Raw genomic sequence first — 24,036 nt, 5'->3', positions numbered from 1 at the left:
TGCAGTATTTGTAGCTGCTGACTTTTAATTTTTTTTTTTTTTTAATGGAGCCCCTGGGTGGAACTCCTCTTTAAGGATGCAATATCTGCAAGCGTTGATGTTAGTTAAGTCATATATGGTGCTATTCACCTTTGGACATACGTCTACCACATAAGTTAAATATTAAAGTCACTGTTGTAGAGTAAGATATACAGTGTGGTGTAGAGGAGGGCCCAATATCCTAGGTCCACATGGATATTATTCTGCCTCCCTCACACACTGTACTCCGATGATATGTACTCCTATACATTTGAACTCCTTAGCAATAAAAATGCAGGTCACATATAGTGATTTGTAGCGAGTGAATGAGAGCAAGGCCCAGTGGATGATTTCAATGTAGTAAAACCTCTCTCACAAACTATACTTAGACAATGCATACTTATAGGTGTTCCAGCAAACTGTAGTTCAAACTTCTTAGTATTGGAAAAGCATGTCACATATTTTGCTAATATGGTAGGTAAGTGAAAGGCGTCGTGCAGAGGAGGGTTCCAGTGTAGCTAATCTTCTCTACCTCCCTTTACATGCTCATAACTAGCCACCATATGTCCATAACTGGCTGGAAAAACATCTATGTGCAATACAAGTGTCCCAATACTGGAGCATTCGTCAAATTATGCATGGAGATAATCCCATGGAAGTCATACATCAAACATTAGAAGGTTGTAGCAGTCACTGATTCCCCTAGGACTCTATGGGTCTATAGAATTCTATAGGTCTCCCAGCTGCCTCAGAGGTATGGCTACAATGTTTGGCATGTATCCCACAGTTCTTAAAATGGCCTCCCAGTCTCGTATGCGCGTTGAGTCATAACCTCACACACACATTGTGCACAGTGACATGACGCGCATCTAGAACCAATCGGTACATTAATATAAAGGTACAAAAAACATCAAGAAATAGCTACAATCTCCGCCATTTAGTGGACAGAATGGGGCACGACCACCAAAATATACTGGTGCCCAGAGCTTGGTCAAACTGTATCCAATTTTGCATATTCGTGATTATCACACATTGATGGCCCCGCTCCAGACCGTCCCCTAGGTAAATACACCCGGTGGATACATACCAAAGGACATTAAAACCATCCATATCTGTACAAGAAAATATCAAACAATGCCTTGGCCCAAAGGTATTCACAGTATTTGCAAATGCACCCTTGAAAAAAAATAAAGGTGCCCTATTTTTTTTTTTTTTTCATTGACCCAATCCAAAAAGAAAAATGTATTGTATACATTACAGTGCATCCGGAAAGTATTCACAGCGCTTCACTCTTTCCACATTTTGTTACAGCCTTATTCCAAAATGGATTAAATTAATTATTTCCCTCAAATTCTACAAACAGTACCCCATAATGACAACCTGAAAGAGGTTTGTTTAAAATTTTTGCAAATTTATTAAAAATAAAAAACGAAAAAACTCCCATGTACACATAAGTATTCACAGCCTTTGCCCAATACTATGTTGAAGCACCAGTTACAGTCACAAGTCTTTTTGAGTATGATTCTACAAGCTTGGCACACCTATTTTTGGGAAGATTCTCCCATTCTTCTTTGCAGGAAGCTCCATCAGGTTTGATGGGGAGTGTCGGTGCACAGCAATTTTCAGATCTCTCCAGAGATGTTCAATTGGGTTTAAGTCTGGGTTCTGGTTGGGCCACTCAAGGACATTTACAGAGTTCCTGTGAATCTTGTGAGTGTCCCGTAGCCACTCCTTTGTTATCTTGGCTGTGTGCTTAGGGTCATTGTCCTGTTGGAAGATGAACCTTTACCCCAGTCTGAGGTCCAGAGCGCTCTGGAGCAGGTTTTCACCAAGGATGTCCCTGTACATTGCTGCATTAATCTTTCCCTCAATCCTGACTAGTCTCCCAGTTCCTGCCACTAAAAACCATCTCCTCAGCATGATGCTGCAACCACCATGCTTCACTGTAGGGATGGTATTGGCTAGGTGATGAGCGGTGCCTGATTTCTTTCAGACATGACGCTTGCCATTCACGCCAAAGAGTTCAATCTTTGTTTCATCTGACCAGAGAATTTTGTTTCTCGTGGTCTGAGACTTCTTCAGGTGCCTTTTGGCAAACTCCAGGCAGGCTGTCGTGTGCCTTTTACTGAGTAGTGGCTTCCGTTTAGCCACTCCACCATACAAGCCTGATTGGTGGAGTGCTGCAAAGATTGTTGTTCTTCTGGAAGGTTCGCCTTTCTCCACAGAGAAACACTGGAGCTATGTCAGAGTGACCATCTGGTTCTTGGTCACCTCCTGACTAAGGCCCTTCTCTCCTGACAGCCTAGTTTGGCCAGGCGGCCCGCTCTAGGAAGAGTCCTGGTGGTTCCAAACGTCTTCCATTTACGGATGATGGAGGCCACTGTGCTCATTGGCACCTTCAATTACATTTTTCTTTACTCTTCCCCAGATCTGTGCCTTGATACAATCCTGTCTCAGAGGTCCACAGACAATTCTTTGGACTTTACCACAGGTGGACTCTAATCAAGTTGTAGAAACATCCTAAGGATAATCAGTGGAAACAGGATGCACCTGAGCTCAATTTTAAGTGTCATGGCAAAGGCTATGAATACTTATTTATGTACAAGTGTTTTTTTTTAGTTTTTAATCAGTTTGCAAAAATTTCAAACAAACTTCTTTCACGTTGTCATTATGGGGTATTGTTTGTAGAATTTGAGGAAAATAATGAATTTAATCCATTTTGGAATTAGGCTGTAACATAACAAAATGTGCAAAAAGTGAGGCGCTGTGAATACTTTCCGGATGCACTTTATATACAAGAAAGAAGGAGGCACGACTAAATACGGACCCATGACATACTCAGAGAGCAAGTCCCAATTACTTCTCCAGAAAGGGGACAAAACTAAGGCCGTCATTCAGTCCAGGTGGTCTGGTTGCCTCAAGTTCCCAGATCCACTTGGTCTCGTGCTGAAGCCCCTCCCGCCCTCTAGCGTTATGGGGGATGACTTCCAGGACTTGACACTTAAGGGTTTTAGGATTACTGTTGTGCTACAAACACACGTGCCTAGCTACAGGAAATATTAGATGGTATGTGGAGATCTTGTACAGATCTTTCGTATCATCTTGCCGATGTAGAATGACCCACAAGTGCAGAGAATAACATAGACCACTTCCATGATGTTGCAATCAGCTCTTTGCCTGCAACATGTGACCTGCATTTCCAATACTAAGGCATTTGAACTACAGTTTGCTGGAACACATACAGTGCCTTGAAAAAGTATTCATACCCCTTGAGAAATTTCCACATTTTGTCATGTTACAACCAAAAACAAAAATGTATTTTTTTAAGATTTTATGTGATAGACTAACACAAAGTGGCACATAATTGTGAAGTGGAAGGAAAATGATAAATGGTTTTCATTTTTTTTTTACAAACATCTGAAAAGTGTGGTGTTCGTTTGTATTTAGCTCCCTTTACCCTGATACCCCTAACTAAAATCTAGCCAATCCAATTGCCTTCAGAAGTCACCTAATTAGTAAACAGAGTCCACCTGTGTTAAAATGTAATCTCAGAAGAAATACAGCTGTTCTGTAAAGCCCTCAGAGGTTTCTTAGAGATCCGTAGTGAACAAATAGTATCATGAAGGCCAAGAAACACACCAGACAGGTCAGGGATAACATTGTGGAGAAGTTTAAAGCAGAGTTAAGTTATAAAAAAAATATCCCAAGCTTTGAACATCTCACAGAGCACTGTTCAATCCATCATCCAAAATGGAAAGGGTATTGCGCAACTGCAAACCTACCAAGACATGGCCGTCCACCTCAACTAACAAACTAGGCCAGGCAAGGAGAGCATTAATCAGAGAAGCAGCCAAGAGTCCCATGGTAACTCTGGAGGAGCTGCTGAGATCCACAGCTCAGGTGGGAGAATCTGTCTACAGGACAACTATTAGTGGTGCACTCCACAAATCTGGCCTTTATGGAGAGTGGCAAGAAGAAAGCCATTGTTGAAAGAAAGCCATAAGAAGTCTTGTTTGCAGTTTGTGAGAAGCCATGTGGGGCACACAGCAAACAGGTGGAAGAAGGTGCTCTGATCAGATGAGACCAAAATGTAACTTTTTGGCCTAAAAGCAAAACGCTATGTGTGGCGGAAAATGAACACTACACTTCACCCTGAACACACCATCCCCACCGTGAAACGTGGTGGTGGCAGCATCATGTTGTGGGGATGATTTTCTTCAGCAGGGACAGAGAAGCTGGTCAGAGTTGATCGGAAGATGGATGGAGCCAAATACAGGGCAATCTTAGAAGAAAACCTCTGATGCTGCGTACACATGATTGGAATTTCGGCTCGCAAAAGACCGTTGAGAGTTTTTCGTCAGAAAATGCGACCGTGTGTATGCTCCATCGGTCTTTTGCTGGATGAATTCCAGCCAGCAAAAGATTGAGAGCATGCTCTCAATTTTTTGGTCAGGAAAAGTTCCTATCCAAAAATGCGATCATCTGGCAATCCTGACGTGCAAAATCCCTACGCATGCTCGGAAACAATACGACCCATGCTCGGAAGCATTGAACTTAATTTTCTCGGCTCGTCGTAGTGTGCGTTACTGCGTTCTTGATGGTCGTAATTGCAGCAAACTTTTGCGTGACTGCGTGTATGCAAGGCAAATTTGAGCAAAATCCCGTCGGAAAAGCCGTCGTGTGTACGCGGCATTAGAGTCTGCAAAAGACTTGAGACTGTGGCGGAGGTTCACCTTCCAACAGTACAATGACCCTAAACATATAGCCAGAGCTACAATGGAATGGTTTAGATCAAAGCATAGTCATGTGTTAGAATGGCCCAGTCAAAGTCCAGACCTAAATCCAACTGAGAATCTGTGGCAAGACTTGAAAATTGCTGTTCACAGACGCTCTCCATCCAATCTGACAGAGCTTGAGACATTTTGCATGCATTGTGTTCGAGGTCATTATCATGTTGGAATACTGCCCCGCGGCCCAGTCTCCGAAGGGAGGGGGTCATGCTCTGCTTCAGTATGTCACAGTACATGTTGGCATTCATGGTTCCCTCAATGAACTGTAGCTCCCCAGTGCCAGCAGCACTCATGCAGCCCCAGACCATGACACTCCCACCACCATGCTTGACTGTAGGCAAGACACACTTGTCTTTGTACTCCTCACATGGTTGCCGCCACAAACGCTTGACACCATCTGAACCAAATAAGTTTATCTTGGTATCATCAGACTACAGGACATGGTTCCAGTAATCCATGTCCTTAGTCTGTTTGTCTTCAGCAAACTGCGGGCTTTCTTGTGCATCATCTTTAGAAGAGGTTTCCTTCTGGGACGACAGCCATGCAGACCAATTTGATGCAGTGTGCGGTGTATGGTCTGAGCACTGACAGGCTGACCCCCCCACCCCTTCAACCTCTGCAGCAATGCTGGTAGTACTCATACGTCTATTTCCCAAAGTCAACCTTTGTATATGACGCTGAGCACGTACACTCAACTTCTTTGGTTGACCATGGCGAGGCCTGTTCTGAGTGGAAACTGTCCTGTTAAACCGCTTTATGGTCTTGGCCACCGTGCTGCAGCTCAGTTTCAGGGTCTTGGCAATCTTCTTATAGTCTAGGCCATCTTTATGTGGCGCAACAATTCTTTTTTTTCAAATCTTCAGAGTTATTTGTTATGGGGTGCCATGTTGAACTTCCAGTGACCAGTATGAGAGAGTGAGAGCGATAACACCAAATTTAACACACCTGCTCCCCATTCACACCTGAGACCTTGTAACACTAACGAGTCACCTGACATCGGGTAGGCAAAATGGCTAATTGTACCCAATTTGGACATTTTCACTTAGGGGTGTACTCACTTTTATTGCCAGCGGTTTAGACATTAATGGCTGTGTCTTGAGTTATTTTGAGGGGACAGCAAATTTACATTGTTATACAAGCTGTACACTCACTACTTTACATTGTAGCAAAGTGTAATTTCTTCAGTGTTGTCACATGAAAAGATATAATAAAATATTTTTAAAAATGTGAGGGGTGTACTCACTTTTGTGAGATACTGTGTGTGTATATGTGTGTATGTATGTGTGTATATATATATATATATATATATATATAGTGGGGCAAAAAAGTATTTAGTCAGCCACCAATTGTGCAAGTTCTCCCACTTAAAAAGATGAGAGAGGCCTGTAATTGTCATTTATCATCATAGGTATATCTCAACTATGAGAGACAAAATGTGGAAACAAATCCAGACAATCACATTGTCTGATTTTTGAAAGAATTTATTTGCAAATCATGGTGGAAAATAAGTATTTGGTCAATATCAAAAGTTCATCGTAATACTTTGCTATATTTCCTTTGTTGGCAACGACAGAGGTCAAACGTTTTCTGTAAGTCTTCACAAGGTTGTCACACACTGTTGCTGGTATGTTGGCCCATTCCTCCATGCAGATCTCCTCTAGAACAGTGATGTTTTGGGGCTGTCGTTGGGCAACACGAACTTTCAACTCTCTCCAAAAGTTTTCCTTGGGGGTTGAGATCTGGAGACTGGCTAGGCCACTCCAGGACCTTGAAATGCTTCTTACGAAGCCACTCATTTGTTGCCTGGGCAGTGTGTTTGGGATCATTGTCATGCTGAAAGACCCAGCCACGTTTCATCTTCAATGCCCTTGCTGATGGGAGGAGGTTTGCACTCAAAATCTCACGATACATGGCCCCATTCATTCTTTCATGTACACGGATCAGTCATCCTGTTTGCAGAGAAACAGCCCCAAAGCATGATGTTGCCACCCCCATGCTTCACAGTAGGTATGGTGTTCTTTGGTTACAACTCAGCATTCTCTCTCCTCCAAACACGACAAGTTGTGTTTCTACCAAACAGTTCTACTTTGGCTTCATCTGACTATATGACATTTCCCAATCCTCTTGTGGATCATCCAAATACTCTCTAGCAAACCTCAGACGGGACCGGTCATGTCCTGGCTTAAGCAGGGGGACACGTCTGGCACTGCTGGATCTAAGTCCCTGGTGGCGTAGTGTGTTACTGATGGTAGCATTTGTTACGTTGGTCCCAGCTCTCTGCAGGTCATTCACTAGGTCCCACCGTGTGGTTCTGGGATTTTTGCTCACCGTTCTTGTGATCATTTTGACCCCACGGGGTGAGATCTTGCGTGGAGCCCCTGATCGAGGGAGATTATCAGTGGTCTTGTATGTCTTCCATTTTCTAATTATTGCTCCCACAGTTGATTTCTTCACACCAAGCTGCTTGCCTATTGCAGATTCAGTCTTCCCAGCCTGATGCAGGTCTACAATTTTGTTTCTGGTGTCCTTCAAAAGCTCTTTGGTCTTCACCATAGTGGAGTTTGGAGTGTGACTGTTTGGGGTTGTGGACATGTGTCTTTTATACTGATAACAAGTTCAAACAGGTACCATTAATACAGGTAATGAGTGGAGGACAGAGGAGCCTCTTAAAGAAGAAGATACAGGTCTGTGAGAGCCAGAAATCTTGCTTGTTTGTAGGTGACCAAATACTTATTTTCCACCATAATTTGCATATAAATTCTTTCAAAAATCAGACAATGTGATTGTCTGGATTTGTGAATGAATGAATGATTTGTAAAGCGCTGCAAATGCGAACTGAATCGCCTCAAGGCGCTGGATGCATTCTCTGTTGTCAGCTTCTTAGAAAAGGAAGGTCTTTAGTTTTTTCCTGAAGGCCTGGTGGTTTTCTTCCATGCGGATGTTGGTTGGAAGAGCATTCCATAGTCGAGGTCCTTGGACTGCGAATCTTCGTTCTCCCTTTGCTTTGTAGCGGTATTTGGGAATGATAAGGAGGTTTTGGTTAGCTGATCGAAGACTGCGATTCGGTGTGTAGTGTTTTATTTTCTCACGGAGAGTGGAGTGGAGCGTTTCCTTGTATGCATTTGTGGGTGAGGCAGAGGGTCTTGAATGTGATCCGATTCTTCACGGTTAGCCAGTGTAGGGTCTTTAGGGATGGGGAGATGGATTCCCAGGGTTTTTTTCCTGTTAACAGTCTTGCTACCGTGTTTTGGATGTGTTGTAAGCTCGCAAGCTGATATTGGGGTAGTCCTACGTAGAGCGAATTTGCGTAGTCGAGTCGGGAATTGATGATTGTTCCCACAACTGCCGTTTTGTCCTTCTGGGATGAAGGGGATGAGTCTACGTAGCTGGCGGAGGAGATGGAGGGATCCGCTGACCACTGATCCTATTTGTGCATCCATTGTTATTCCTGAGTCAAAAATGACTCCGAGACTCTTGGCTTTGGTGCTCGGAGAGATGGTCTGTCCGAGGATGGTGGGAGGTGTCCACGGAGTCTTTATTTTGGAATTTTTGTTAGCTTGTAGAAGAAGAAGTTCTGTTTTTGATCCGTTGAGTTTGAGGGAGCTAGTGGTCATCCAGTCATCTATTAAAGTGAGGCATTTCTGTAATTGCTGATGAAGGTCTTTTTGTCCGTTGATGCGAAGGTAGAGTTGGGTGTCGTCAGCGTATGAGTGGAAGCAGAGATCGGTTTTCCTGATGATATTGAGAAGTGGGCGGATGTATATGTTAAATAGTACTGGTGACAAGGGTGAGCCTTGAGGGACTCCGCAGGAGACTGCCCGGGTTTCCGAGGTGAATGTTCCTAGTTTTACTGTCTGGGAGCGATTCTCTAAGAAGGATGTAAACCATTTTAGAGCAGAATCTGTAGCTCCTGCAACTTCAGCGAGGCGGACAAGTAAAGTATTGTGGTCCACTGTATCGAATGCTGCGCTGAGTTCTAACAGTACCAGGAGACTCTGTTCATTGTCGTCTGCTGCTTCAAGGGCGTCGTCCCATATTTTGAGAAGTGCTGTTTCTGTGCCATGGCCTGGGCGGAAGCCTGATTGCAGAGGGTCCAGGAGTTGGTGTGTGTCCAGGTGGTGTTGTAGCTGCTGTACTACTGCTTTCTCTATAATCTTGGAGATGGCGTTGAGGCTAGTTATTGGTCTGCAGCAGTTAGGGTCGAGATTGGGTTTCTTTAGCAGGGGTTTGACGATGCCTTGCTTGTGGGAGGTTGGCACAGTCCCTTCTTTGAATGATTGATTTATGAGATGTGTTAGGGTAGGGGCCAAGATGTCGGAACATTCTTTAAACAGTTTAGTGGGGATGATGTCGTTCGGTGATGTGCTGTCTCGAAGGCTTCTGATGATGTTTTTAGTCGTGTCTGTGGTGATTGGGGACAAAAAGAAATTCGGTGGTTGAGTGATGTTCTTGTCGATATCCTCTTTTTGCTTTGGTTGAGTGAGGTTGGTTGTTATTTTCTGATGGATTGATTTCCGAATGTTGTCGATTTTGTCGATGAAGAAATCTGATAACTCATTGCAGAATTCTTGAGTATCGTTTGCTGGGGGCTCTAAGCAGGTCGGGTTCATTGACTGAGCAATTATTTTGAAAAGTTCCCGCAGACGGTTTAAGGCGGATGAGATGGTGTCTGAGAAATGTTCTTTTTTGACTTTGAAGATTGCCTTGTGGTATTTCACAGTGAGTGCTTTGTAGTTAGCATGGTTTTCCTTGGTGGGATTTCTTCTCCATGCTCTTTCGACTCTTCTACGTTCTTGCTTGAGTAGGGTGAGAGTGCCATTAAACCAACTCGAGTTTTTTTTGCGGATTAGTGTTCTACGTTTTGGTGCCACGGAGTCTGCTGTTTGTAGTAATACATTGTTTAGGGAGTTGAGTGTTTGTTCTGTTGAGAGGTTTGAGTTTAGCAAAAGAATTTTGCTTGATAATGTAGTTTTGAAGAGATCAGAGTGAAGTTTCTTCTGAGTTCTATTCCAGTGTGTTGCTGTTGCGCGTTTCTGTTTTTGGAGGATAGTGTTAGTGGTGATTCTAAATTTAATAGCATGGTGGTCCGTCCATGGTAGTGGAGTGTTTTCAAATACGTTGATGTCCATATTCTGTTTGAAGATGAGATCTAGAGTGTGTCCTGAACCATGCGTGGGAGAATTTATCAGTTGTTGAAGGCCAAGTTCTTCCATTTAGTTGATGCAGGCGGTTGCGATGTAGTCTTGGGCAGAGTTTGCCCACAGGTTAAAATCCCCAAGTACCAGCAGTTTTTTGGTTTTCAAGGTGTGTATTGAGAAGAATTTAGTGAGTGGCGTAAGGAGTTTGGTCTTTGGTCCTGGTGGTCTGTACATAGTAGTATGTGAATGGTGTCTTGAGGTGTTGTTTGAAGATGCAGTGAGAGTGTTTCCATGAAAGGCAATGAGTTCTGTACATTTGGTTTGGTGAACCCAAGATGTGATTTGAAAATCACTGCTAGGCCTCCTCCTTTTTTTCCGATTCTATGCTCGGTTAGGATACTGTAGTTCTCAGACACCAGTTCAGTTAGGATGGTGTTGCAATCGGATGTTAGCCAGCTTTCTGTAATGAAGAGGCAATCTATGTTGTTTTCAATGACGAAGTCGTGGATTTCCAGCCTGTGCTTGACTGCCGATCTGGTGTTGATCAGGGCGCATGCTAGTTGTTGCGGTTGGATCGGTGTCTCCTTGCATTTCCTGGTTGATTGTGGGTTGGTCCTTAGTAATTCTTCTTTTTTTAGTCTTTTTTGAGTGGCGGTCGGTAAAGTTGCGGCAGTGTTTCTTAGCCTGTGGAGGGTGTCTGCTGTGTATTTGAAGTTGCACATGATGAGGAAGACGGTGTTGCTAGTAGGAAGGGTGTTCTGATGGTGGTACTGATGTGGTGATGAAGCACTTGCAGGGGGATGGAGGGGTCTGATGGCTACCCACTGCTTCTGGAGTGGTGTGGCGATGGGCTAATATAGGTGCGTACGGCTGCCTACCCCCCCTGTCGTTGATCCAGAGGAAGGCGAAAAACCCCTAGCTGCGAGGGCCAATGGTGCAGCAGAGGAAAAAATTCCTTCCTGACCCCCCGAGGGGCGATCGGACTTGGCCCCTGGATCAGCTGCTAGAGTACCCCCAGAGGCTTACCTGTACGGATGGGCCAGCGGACGAAGGGGGGGAGGGGGGGGATCTGACGCTACTTACTGGTAGGTGGTGTATCCACATTTTGTCTCTCATAGTTGAGGTATACCTATGATGACAATTACAGGCCTCTCTCATCTTTTTAAGTGGTAGAACTTGCACAATTGGTGGCTGACTAAATACTTTTTTGCCCCACTGTATGTATATGTATATATATATATATATGTATATATGATATATTTCACTCATGGTTAGTGTTTGGCTGAAGCCATTTATTATCAATCAACTGTCTTTACTCTTTTTAAATCATAATGACAACAGAAACTACCCAAATGACCCTGATCAAAAGATTGCACACCCTGGTGATTTTGGCCTGATAACATGCACACAAGTTGACACAAAGGGGTTTGAATGGCTATTAAAGGTAACCATCCTCACCTGTGATCTGTTTGCTTGTAATTAGTGTGTGTGTGTGTATAAAAGGTCAGTGAGTTTCTGGAGTCCTGACAGACCCTTGCATCTTTCATCCAGTGCTGCACTGACATTTAGGGATTGTGAGTCATGGGGAATATAAAAGAATTGTTAAAGGATCTGCAGGAAAAGGTAGTTGAACTGTATAAAAAAGGAAAGTGATATAAAAAGATATCCAAGGAATTGAGATTGCTAATCAGCAGTGTTCAAACTCTAATCAAAAAGGGATTCTGTTAAAACCAAACCACAGTCAGGCAGACCAACTAAAATTTTAGCCAGAACTGCCAGGAAAATTGTTTAAGATGCAAAGAAAAACCCACAAAGAACTTCAGGTGAAATAAAGGACTCTCTGAAAACATGTGGTGTGGCTGTTTCAAGATGCACAATAAGGAGGCACTTAATGAAAGATGGGCTTCATGGTCGAGTCGCCAGCAAAAGAATTGTCAAAGGATCTGTGGGAAAAGGTAATTAAACTGTATAAAACAGGAAAGGGATATAAAAAGATATCCAAGGAATTGAGAATGCCAATCAGCAGTGTTCAAACACTAATCTGTTGCAGTTCTGCATTGAATTGGCAAAATTAAAGTATTTTCTAAAGGTTCAGTTAATGAAAAAAATATACATATTTAAATTTAACTTTTGGGTGTTCCGTGGTCATCTATTTTGATTAAATATTTTTCTTTGCATAAAAGAGAAAACTAGAATGAGTGACACTTTATTATGAAGACTTAAGGGGGGGTTGGAATTTGCTAGAATCCAACAGTTATGAGAATCCAGTTGAATAAGTGTTGGGAGAGATCCTTAAAAAAAAATATTGCTTATGCTTCAGAGAATAGTATGCAATTTTACAGAACACCTTTTCTCAGCTTGCTGTGTTCCATACCCACCTTCTCAGTAATGCTTCCCAGTATAATAAATATGTCTAACTATTTAGGAACCCAAGATGTCATTGATGGTTCCCACTTTGGTGTTCAGTCCCTAGGCTGTACACCTAAGATATAATGCTGTGGTTATATCATTCTTTCACAGTTTTTCATTCTTTTATTTTATTATTGAAACCTTAATAACAAAAGAAAAATGAGTTGACATTACACTACATACAAAACTGCCCAACCCCAATTTGGTGTTAAAGCATGAATATGTTTTAATTAAATGAGAAGTATTTTTTTTTTAACCCGTCATACTTACCTAGGTGGATGCAGCATCTCACCGATGCTGCACCGAAAACCGAGCCATCGAACACCGCCGATGGCTCGGTTCTCACAGCTCCCCAAACAGAGAGCTGCTGCCTGTCAGCAGCTCTACTCTCTGCTCCTCCATGCTCACTGGAGCGCCGAGCTGTGGAGGGGCGGGGAGCGGTCATCTGTCTCTCAGTGGCTCGCCGAGAGGCTGAGACAGGCATCATCAAGGCACCTGGTGGATCCAGACTTTATTGTCGTCGTGACGTGGTGCCTGGACTTATTCCAGTGACGTCAGCAGAGAGCGGACTTAAGACCATTCTCTGCTGAAAACAGGTCACAGGAGTGCTAAATTGATAAATGACCAGAAGCTGTGCTGACTTCTCTCATCACATCATATGCAATCAAATATGCTGTTTTTTTCTATTTCCTTGAAAAAAAGAGGGGAAAGGGGAATGGTGGGACATTATATGAAGCACCACACCAGAACCACATTAATCAATTAGTAGATACTATTTAATGGTGCACATGGATGCATGTGGGACGGTAAATAACATGTAATAAATAACATAATAAACACATATAAATGTATACACATACATAAGTGTTCCTACATAGTAAATAATATGTATTAAAATGCATTAAATGTAGCCCAAACTTGCATATAGACATGATTGATTGCACACATGATAATGTAAAATTGATTCAAATTTCTTCAAGGTAGTCTCATAGTAGACGCATGGTAGCTGTGACAATACATCGATATATCTCTATGCATGTTTCGTGGATAACTTCCACTCATCAGGAGCAAATGCGATTATAGGTATGTCTGTAATAAAATTTAAATACCAGATAATATAGTAACTTAAATAACATATATGTATCATGTTATTTATTACATGTTATTTACTGTCCCACATGCATCCATGTGCACCATTAAATAGTATCTACTAATTGATTCATTTGGTTCTGGTTTGGTTCCCCTCTTTTTTCGAGATTATTCAGGGATGGAGACATACGAACTCTGTAGCAGTCATTGTCTCATATAAAGTCCAAAAATTTTATGTAATGAATGTTAAATTTTCCTTGCACGTGATTGGGTGGTATTTACAAAATGAAGGTTTACCTCATTTACTAAGCTCTGGAGCAACTGCAATTTGCAAAATGCAGAGTCTATTTGCTGTTATTAAAATCAACCCCATTGTGTTTGCGATCTACGTTTTGGGCTAACAATGTATTATCACTCGCAGTAGACACAAAGGCAGTGTTGTTCAAGTAGATCTCCATCTCTTTAACATTGCCTACATCTGCTCTAAATCCACTAGTCTCTGTTTATTCTCCCAAACCCAGTTTCTGAAATTAAGATATTAATTTTTACTGCCTCAATTTTTTGAGTCTGTGTGGTTTGACATTTCTTAATAGCATGCATTACCTGGGACATTGATAGCTCTGACACTGTCTGTAGCAGGGCATTCATTATAGTTATCTACTGTATCCTCATTATCAGCACTCTCCAGCCCCCTCAGATAGCAGTGTAGATAATAGATGTGCTTTCTGTAAAGAAGCCAGCACTGGACCCTCCGGGAAAATGGCAGCATTGCCATCTTGCCTCTGGTCCTTGGCAAACCCCACCAGCTTGTCTGCCAGTTGGTCACTTTTCACCAGCATGGTGGCTGGGGATGTGCAAGGGAGGATTGTGGACACAGTGTACTGTAGACAGATCAGGCAGTACAAGATGCCCAGTCAGATGTGTGAATGGGAGCTGCCGCCATCCTAGAATTCAGCTACACACCCGTACCACTGTATTCTTAATAAAGTGTTCTCATCTTCCTCACTGTGCTGTCTGGCATACCTGTGTAGATTTGACTGAATGGGCAAGAAATGCAAACCCTTTGACAGGTAAAACAGTTCCCTTTAGGCTACTTTCACATTGTAGCCGCGGTGGCGGTAAAGGGTCACTTTAGCGTTGTTTTAGCAGCGCTTTATTCGGCCGCTAGCAGGGCACTTTTAAACCCCGCTAGTGGCCAAAGAAAGGGTTAAAACTGCCCGTGTTGCAGCGCTTTTGAATTGCTTTTCAGGCGCTTCGGATGTGCTGCTCATTCCTTCCAATGGGCAGGGTCGGTGTAGGAGCGCTGTATACAGCCCTCCCAAACTGCCCCAAAGATGCTGCTTGCAGGACTTTTTTTTCCCGTCTCGCAAGAACACCGCCCCAGTGTGAAGGCACTCGGGCTTTCACACTGGGGAGGCATGAGAGGCATTTTTCAGGTGCTTTACAGGCGCTATTTCTAGCGTAAAATGCCTGAAAACCACCTTCAGTGTGAAAGGGGTCTTATACATATTTCTTCTGTTTAGATGTTTGTCTAGATTAACCTTTAAAGTGGGGTTCCCATTTAAAAAAAAAAAAATTAAAAGTCAGCAGCTACAAATACTGCAGCTGCTGACTTTTAATTGGACACTTACCTGTCCCAGGGTCCAGCGATGCGGGGGGGGGGGTCGAAGCCCCGTTCATCCCCCCTCCGCTCGGCGGCGCCGGCATTCTAACTGTGGTCGCCCAGCTGTGGCTTCACAGCCGGGCACCCACTGCGCATGCGCAAGCCACGCCGCGCGCTGTCCCTGGCCCCGCAATCATCTGGGACCGGTCACGTGTCCCAGATGATTGACAAGAGGGAGGGGAGAGAGGCGATCTCCCTTCCTGCGCCGAGGGAAGTGACATCAGGAGCCCAGGCACCGAAGGAGGCAGACTACGAGGGACCCCCTAGCGACAGGCATTTAGAGGTGAGTAAAAAAAAAATTTTTCTCCAAATGTTTTTTTTTAATTTTTTTTAAACACATTACTAATTTTTTTTTTGGAGCGTTGGAACTCCACTTTAACTACTGTCGTCAGTCAGCGCTCTCTTTTTAGCTGTAGCTGCTAGCTACATGTCCCAGCTAGTGTACATCTGAGAGCTGGTGCCTGTCAGATGGGGTCTAGTGCACAGTCCAAGAGATTAATCGATCAGCGTCTGGGCTTCTAATACCACTAATAGAGCACTCTGTAATACAGTGTAATTACAATGCTTCTACATAGCTTGATTCTGCCCCCTGAGGAGAAAAAGGTGAATATAAAATTATATCCAGATTACATCTGAAGGCGTGATGTTAGCTGCCTTGTTCTGACACACAGGGGCTTCTCCACCCAGTGGTTACAGAAGTTCCCCACCTGCCTTGCATGTGCTATCAGTAGAGAAAGATGAAAGTGATTTCAAATACACAGCCTTAGAATCCTTGGTATTAAATTATTAAAACATAACTGGGTATTGGAAAATGAAACATAACTTTATTGAGGTGGCTAAAAAATGAGCTTTGGGGCTCTTGTTGATGGGGTTTTCTATTAAAATTTGCTATTCAAACCAAATGCATGTGTTTGAATGGCAAACGCAAAATGAAACGAGAAAAGGCTGCTTTTTGATCTGCTTTGCCTGCAGCACAGTGTAAACACAGCCTCAGAACTGCCATGTGTTTTCCTTAATGGCCCTTAAGGGCTCATGCACAGGGCAGCCTTCATTCACTTTCCCTCCCCCCTCTTTTTTTTTTGTTTGTCACCATTGGAGGATTTCTTCTCTGTTCCTGTTTTGGTGCCAATCTTTATTGCACACATACAGTATAGTACTTGTATTTACATTGTTTTTCACATAAAACAATGTAAATGTTTTTGTTTTTTTTCACATTATCACTATTTCTGCACATTTAATATTATCCTATCGGTGCCTCATGGTTCCACATCCACATTTTTATCTAAGTTTTGGACTGTTGAGTAATGAAGGGTTAGAACCCCCTCCCCTTCTGGTAACAACTCCATTTTTTTTTCCTTTTGGTCACCAGGATAAAGAGCTCCTTGTGCCAGTGACTCCATATGAAAATCCAAAACTTTGAGTTGTCCCCAGAGCAGGAAAAGAGAGTAACCTTCCAATGGGGACTCCAGTTGTTGTGACAACTGTTTCCGAGGGCATTTTCCTTTCACTATCTGCTGTGTCTATGGTGCCCAGATGGGAAAAAAATAAATAAATGGAGTTTTAACTCTTCCATAATTTAGCCAAATCAGAAAAAAAAGCTAGCTTTATATATTCTTTTTTACATAACTAGAACATCTAACAGGGTTACATCATTGCAGGAGATGTCCCCACACTACCTTCCAGAACAGGAAGTGGGGGGAATCTCACTGTGGGGTCATAGCTTGCAATTGTTGCCTTATAATGTCCATATTATATTTAGCAAACCAAAGAATATGTCCCAAACAGATGGGGACCAAAAGAACAGCGGGGCTTATTGGAAAGGCAATGAAAAGGATGTATATATCAAAAGAAATAATTTATTGTGGGTACACAGTAGAAAAACATGAAGAGATATACAGTAGCTTCACCATAGAGTGACCTAGCCCTAGTAAAATATGACCAAAGCCTAGATTGATCAAAAAACGAAAGACACACAGACATGGGGAACAGGTAACAAAACATACAAAAAACCATCGTCCGGACGTCAAAGCTTATTGATGTCTGCGCAAACCCACAGTGAGGAGTATACAGCAATTGCTGAATGAGGTTTTGCTGGAGCAGACATCAATACCCCCGGGGGAGAGGTGGCTCAAGTGGTGGGGTAGGGGTGGGGGAGGAGGGGGGGAAGGGTGGTGGAATGGGTAGGGAAGGGGCGAGGGCTGTGGGGGAGAGAGGTTAAAGATCGTGTCCTAGGACATCAATTGATGTAGATGGCGAAAATATGCCGGCCTTCCATGTGAAATAGATGGGTTGTGATAACCAGAATTCAAAGTAGTATACAGCTATGCTGTTGTCATATACAGTACTTTCCGGAATGGTATGGGTACTCCTACATATAGCCTCCCTGTAATTGGAACAGACAATACTGTGCATAAACTGCACTCCATATACAGATGGCTGTATACGTTACCACTCCCGGGTCCCAGTTGGGAATCCTTATGTGATGCCGGGTAGCGGTAGCCTCTGTATGTTTTAGCTGCTCCACTGGTTGCTATGAATGGTACCAAGCGCTGTCCCGGTATGGTTGATCACACACCCCTGGATCAGAAGTGTAGTTCGTAGGGGTAGATGGACGGCCGTGCAGCTGCATCTATTTCCTTCCCCACGGTTCGTTCACAGCATGGAGCGGAACGTCCTCTCGATCGGTGAGCCGGCTAGCCCCAACGGGGGATGACAGCAGGCATGACGTCCGGACGGGATGACGTCAACGCGTTTCACAACATAGATTTGTGTAGCTTCGTCTGGACGTGAATATTATATTTAATATATGGTGGGGATGGAAAGTATTCAGACCCCCTTAAATTGTTCACTCTTTGTTATATTGCAGCCTTTTGCTAAAATCATTTAAGTTCATTTTTTTCCTCATTAATGTACACACAGCACCCCATATTGACAGAAAAACACAGAATTGTTGACATTTTTGCAGATTTATTAAAAAAGAAAAACTGAAATATCACATGGTCCTAAGTATTCAGACCCTTTGCTCAGTATTTAGTAGAAGCACCCTTTTGATCTAATACAGCCATGAGTCTTTTTGGGAAAGATGCAACAAGTTTTTCACACCTAGATTTGGGGATCCTCTGCCATTCCTCCTTGCAGATCCTCTCCAGCTCTGTCAGGTTGGATGGTAAACATTGGTGGACAGCCTTTTTTAGGTCTCTCCAGAGATGCTCAATTAGCTTTAAGTCAGGGCTCTGGCTGGGCCATTCAAAAACAGACACAGAGTTGTTGTGAAGCCACTCCTTTGTTATTTTAGCTGTGTGCTTAGGGTCATTGTCTTGTTGGAAGGTAAACCTTCGGCCCAGTCTGAGGTCCTGAGCACTCCAGAGAAGGTTTTCATCCAGGATATCCCTGTACTTGGGCGCATTCATCTTTCCCTCGATTGCAACCAGTCGTCCTGTCCCTGCAGCTGAAAAACACCCCCACAGCATGATGCTGCCACCACCATGCTTCACTGTTGGGACTGTATTAGACAGGTGATGAGCAGTGCCTGGTTTTCTCCACACATACCGCTTAGAATTAAGGCCAAAAAGTTCTATCTTGGTCTCATCAGACCCGAGAATCTTATTTCTCACCATCTTGGAGGCCTTCAGGTGTTTTTTAGCAAACTCAGTGCGGGCTTTCATGTGTCTTGCACTGAGGAGAGGCTTCCGTCGGGCCACTCTGCCATAAAGCCCCGACTGGTGGAGGGCTGCAGTGATGGTTGACTTTCTACAACTTTCTCCCATCTCCCGACTGCATCTCTGGAGCTCAGCCACAGTGATCTTTGGGTTCTTCTTTACCTCTCTCACCAAGGCTCTTCTCCCCCGATAGCTCAGTTTGGCCGGACGGCCAGCTCTAGGAAGGGTTCTGGTTGTCCCAAACGTCTTCCATTTAAGGATTATGGAGACCACTGTGCTCTTAGGAACCTTAAGTGCAGCAGAAATTTTTTGTAACCTTGGCCAGAACTGTGCCTTGCAATGGTATGCCATTGGGGGGCCATCTTCCCCTCACTCAGCTCCATGTCAAGCAGGAAGAAGGACCTGATCGCCGCTGCCAGCGGCGGGAGTAGGGGGCCCTCTTCCGCCACCGATAAAAGTGATATTGCCGGGAATCCGCTGCAGAGACCACTTTTATCTGAAACCGGAACGCTCACTGAAGAAGAGGATACCGGGGTTATGGCAGCTAGCTGCTGCCATAACAACGATATCCCTCTTCAAAGTGCCGACGTATATTGTCGCGAGACACTCCGGAAGTGGTTAATGTGCAATGATGGGTTTTTTCAGCCTCTAAACACTTCTCTTACTACTACTGTGTGCATGTAAATAGTCAGTAGGGTTTTGCTGACCTGTGTTTGACTTGCAGTTTAAATGCATGTCAAATACAGGAAAGGACCGTCTAAATGAGCCCCCAAAGTCCTTTGTAAAGTATATATAACATGTATATGCAGTAGAGATGCACTGAAATTTCAGCATCCGACATCGGTCCTACTTTGGTCCTACTTCCATCCGACTTGAATGAACAGGATACGATTTTGCTCTGACTTTGAGATAGTCTGACTTGTCCTTTGACCACACAGAAGAGGAGAGGGGTGAGAGGCTGCAGAGACATAGACACACAGAGACATAGACAAAATCCCAGTGTGACATAAATTCCTTTTCCTGCTGCTGTAATCACCATGTTGGATGTCCCAAGTCGGATGGTTAGGACAAGGATCCTTCTTTGATCCGACTTCAGTGATATTCAGTGGGCTAAAGCAGGAACAAAGTCATGCAGGAATCTTTTTTAAAGTCGCACCGACTTGTGTCAGACCAGTTAAGACGGCTCTCATAAGGAGCCATTGATTTATACATGTCATGCAACGTGCTCCCAATGTCGGAGTGTTTGTTGTAGCAGTGTGAACGCAGCCTAAGGTTGGGTTCACACTGCAGCACACTCAGGCTCACAGCAGGAGTCCGGTGCGTCCCCATTTACCATTTCAGGTCCGATTTCAGCCCAAATTTTGGGCTGCATTCAGACCTGAAACAGACCAACACCATGGAGTTCATTTACTACAGCTAGAGAGGGCAAAATTAGTCACAATTCTGCAGAGAAACCAATCAGCTTCCAGGTTTTATTGCTAAAACTTAATTAAACAAGCTGAGTTTAGAAGCTGATTGGTTTCTCTGCAGAATTGTGACTAATTTTGTCCTCTCTAGCTTTAGTAAATAAACCCCCATATATGCAAAATGTTACTGGGATATTGGGTAAGGGGGGAGAACTTTGCTCCTGAGGTGGGTTAAAATCAACATGATATAGCCCGCAATTCTCCTTTCGGCATTTTCACAGACAGTACCTAAAGGTCTGATATTTGGAACGATCTATTTTTACCCGGCAAGTAGACATGCACTCTGCTGCCATTACAGCATGTCTTTGTGTGTAATAGATAGGCCTTAAAAAAACAGGGGAACCATTTGAAGTGATTTTCAACCGTGCAAATGGAAATCTCCCAAGACTGAGTCCCAGTTCACACTAGTGCGATGACAGACATCCCATGTGATTTGCACTGCATTGCTGTGCAGATCACCCGCGATGTATGTGCAATGGGATTTCAGCCATACAAACTGGCTGAAATTGCATCAAAATGGCGCAGGACCCTTTTCTTTGGTCCACACTGGAATCGGATCGCATGGATGTTCACACCTATGCGATCCGATTCCTGCACCATTTTACAGTTCGCACTGCGATCTGCGAACCAATCTGGGGGTGTCATTAACTTTACATTGACACCCCCAGCGGTTCACAGATCTCAGTGTGAACCACTGTGTGATTCGTAGGGTTTCCGCATCACACCAGTGTGAACCGAGCCTGATTCCTGAGATCAACCATTCCAACTTAATCACCACTGACTTCTACTGTAACTTCTACAAGTTTATATGTTGTTGCCATCATTCAAGATAAATCAATCAATTAGCAGTTATAATCGTGTGTTGGAAGAAGTTCAGAGAGAATTGTTAAGAGAATTGCTGACTTAGAGTTTGGGCTTATAGACTAATTCCATATATATTTTTACATTGTTACAGTGGTCCAGCTTTGAACAGTGTAAAGAAAAAAATATAAAAAAAATATATATATATATATATATATATATATATATATATATATACACACAACACAATACCTAGCTGATGCATCTGAAAGCTGTAAATCACTGGAATAGACACTGCTACTTGAGTGATCTCCACTGCTGAGTGGCTGGCATGATGCATTCTAAACACAGGAGGTTGGCCGCTGGGCTTGGGAACCATTCAGAGAATGCTTTGCACTTTCTGAATGAATACAAAGCGTTCTCTGATTGGAAGAGGTGGACAGGTGGGGCGGTGATGTCACACACTCCACCTTTTTTTCAATCAGATAACACTTTGTATTCATTCAGAACGAAGGTACCTGGAGTAGCAGTGTCTACTCAAGATGCTTCCAACTTTCAGGGACGTTGGCCAGTATAGTATATGCATAGTTGCTATTGTCCAAACTGGACATTATGTTAAATTATAGAGTACCTAGAATTCATCTTTAAAATCGCTTCTAATTGGCCTGTTTAGTTTGTGCTTAACCTGGGCTAATTCCCACATTGTCTTCAAAAAGTTCTTCCTACGGAAAGTGTTTATAAATGTGGTATAGTTTATGGCGAACTTTTATGTAGCTCACATTGCAACATTTCCCTCACTTTTGATTATAAAACCAAATAAGGAACCACTTTTTCCCAGGAGTAACAATGCCTGTTTGTTTTATAGCCCGGCTGGATTATCTTGGACCAACCAGATGTTCTTTGCCAGCCACAACAGCAGGATTCTCCACTACCTCCTGGCTGGGAAGAGAGACAAGATATCCTTGGTAGAACGTATTATATCAGCCATCAATTTAAAAGAACACAATGGCAAAGGCCTACTATTCAGTAAGTGATTTAAACAATATCACAGTTAACAATGGTGTCCTAAATCACGGTAGCTGTTCATAATCATTTAGGTGTGTTTTTCAAATCACAAAAAAAAACATATTAACCCCAGTAACATAAATATAAATCACAGGGCCCCCAGTAAAATTTGGATGGGGATCTCATCAAGTGACAGGTGACTTAATTTAATACACCTTATTTACGTTTACTTGCATTGATGATCTGGGGTGGACAACCTATACCCTTTTTTACACCCCTAGTTACCATAGTTTAATAATTACAAATTGTAATCAGGTATTCTGAACGGGTTATCTCATGGTCCTTGGTGCAGCTATAGCTACTCAGAAATGTCCTCCTCTTTGAGCTTCTCCTTTGTTGTCACTTTAAACTAAGCTATTCAGGTAAGTAAAATATGTGGAAGTGTAGTTTGTGTTCCTGAACGCTTGAGCTAGCAATGCTTAACTGAGAGAGGAAGTCATTGAATACAGCAAGTGAGGAGATATTTTGTATACATGCAATTTTTAGACTTGGACTCGGGCCCTATTGTAGCTGATAGATGTAGTTATATTCCTGAATAACCCATATGTTTCACCAGGATGGATGTGCTTTATGCTGAAGTTTATATGCTGAATTCAAGATTTTTAAGCACTTTCCTTGAGCCAACATCTCTCCCACAAGTCTGCTAACTTTGGTGTTTAAAGGAACAAATCAAAACTTAAAGTGCAATAATTTATAGCTTAGTACATTCACAGTTAGCGTAAGTATGGGGAGACAAAATGAACAAAGCAAAGCGCACACAGACCCTGGTGCATTTAACCTTTTAATAGCAAACACAAAATTAAAAACATAATTCATTGCACTCACAAAGGGGAAAGTTGTGAAGAGCCCAGCAGTAATGATGTCCTCATTTTTTTTCCTGGGTGCCATGTAGATGGCCAAACAAATTAGATGGTACTATATCAGTCTGTGCAGCACTCCTGTGTCTGCCCAAAGAAGATGTCAGTGGCAGACCGGGTGAAATGTGTTGCCGGGAGGCTTAAGCAGTTGCTGTCCATGGAGCAAACTGAGCGGCAAGAACCACAGGGCATGAGCACGGCTATAAAAAAGCTGGCCCCGCTCAGTACGAGCAAGCAGACCGCTCAAGAAGACATAAAATAGGTTGTTGTGCTCGGTTGCCGGGACAACGTGTTTTGGGGACGTGTCCCTTTTTATCAAGTCTAAACGGCAACAAAGGAGGATTCTTTTATATAGCCAAGCTAATCTAAACTGCCATTAACCATGTGCTTGCCAGTGCTGATATTAGCCAGGGTTCACTGTCAGTACTATAAAAGTTTTAAACACAAATGGCAATCATGGCTCATTTCATTAACATATGACAAGTATGTAAAATCAGATTCATGTAAATATAAAAAAAGACTATTGATATAAAAATATTTTAAAAATTATATAAATATCTTTAAAAAATTATATAGTAGAGTTATATATATGTATCTAAAACCATACATGTAATCCGCTATTCTCAGTGTTCACAAACATAGGTAATGTCCCTTGTAAGTCTACAATACAACATGTGCAATTTGTTTGAAATAAAGTCAAAACAATCAAAGTAATAAAGCGATAAACAGTCCACAAAAGTGCTTGTGAAAACAGAAGATCCGAATTCTCTTGTGCCACAGAAAAGATAGGCAAACTCCTTACCCTGTAATATGACCACTATATCCCAAGGAGGCCAAAAAGTGCTTGTTGTTATACCACCATTCCACACTCCTTCCTGCTCCAGACTGGATAAGATGTCTTTCCCAAGGTCTCATAGACCCATAAGGATGGTTTCCAGGGCAGACATTTGACATCACAGGACCCATGAGATTGCAGATATTCAGCCACTCAAACTGCTGCACCTCTTCCCACATGGACCATATAATTAAAAAGGGAAGCCCCCTGCACATAGCATGATACTGTTTAAAAGCTGCTATTTAA

The 24,036-nt window shown here is 43.0% G+C and overlaps 1 protein-coding gene across 4 annotated transcripts in view; it reads left to right on the top strand.

Moving 5' to 3' along the window:
* The window catches only part of NEDD4 (NEDD4 E3 ubiquitin protein ligase), a 319,479-nt gene that overhangs the window by 189,449 nt on the left and 105,994 nt on the right, over positions 1-24,036 (top strand). For all 4 annotated transcript variants that reach the window (XM_073618773.1, XM_073618772.1, XM_073618769.1 and 1 more), the window contains one exon: positions 21,899-22,059. In XM_073618773.1, coding sequence (XP_073474874.1) covers positions 21,899-22,059 — 161 coding nt within the window. The remainder of the gene's footprint in view (positions 1-21,898; positions 22,060-24,036) is intronic.

This window comes from Aquarana catesbeiana, linkage group LG03, assembly GCF_042186555.1.
Source record: "Aquarana catesbeiana isolate 2022-GZ linkage group LG03, ASM4218655v1, whole genome shotgun sequence".
Classification (NCBI taxonomy): Eukaryota; Metazoa; Chordata; class Amphibia; order Anura; family Ranidae; genus Aquarana; species Aquarana catesbeiana.
Note: the sequence above shows the minus strand (reverse complement) of the source record. Positions and strands in the feature narration are given on the sequence as shown.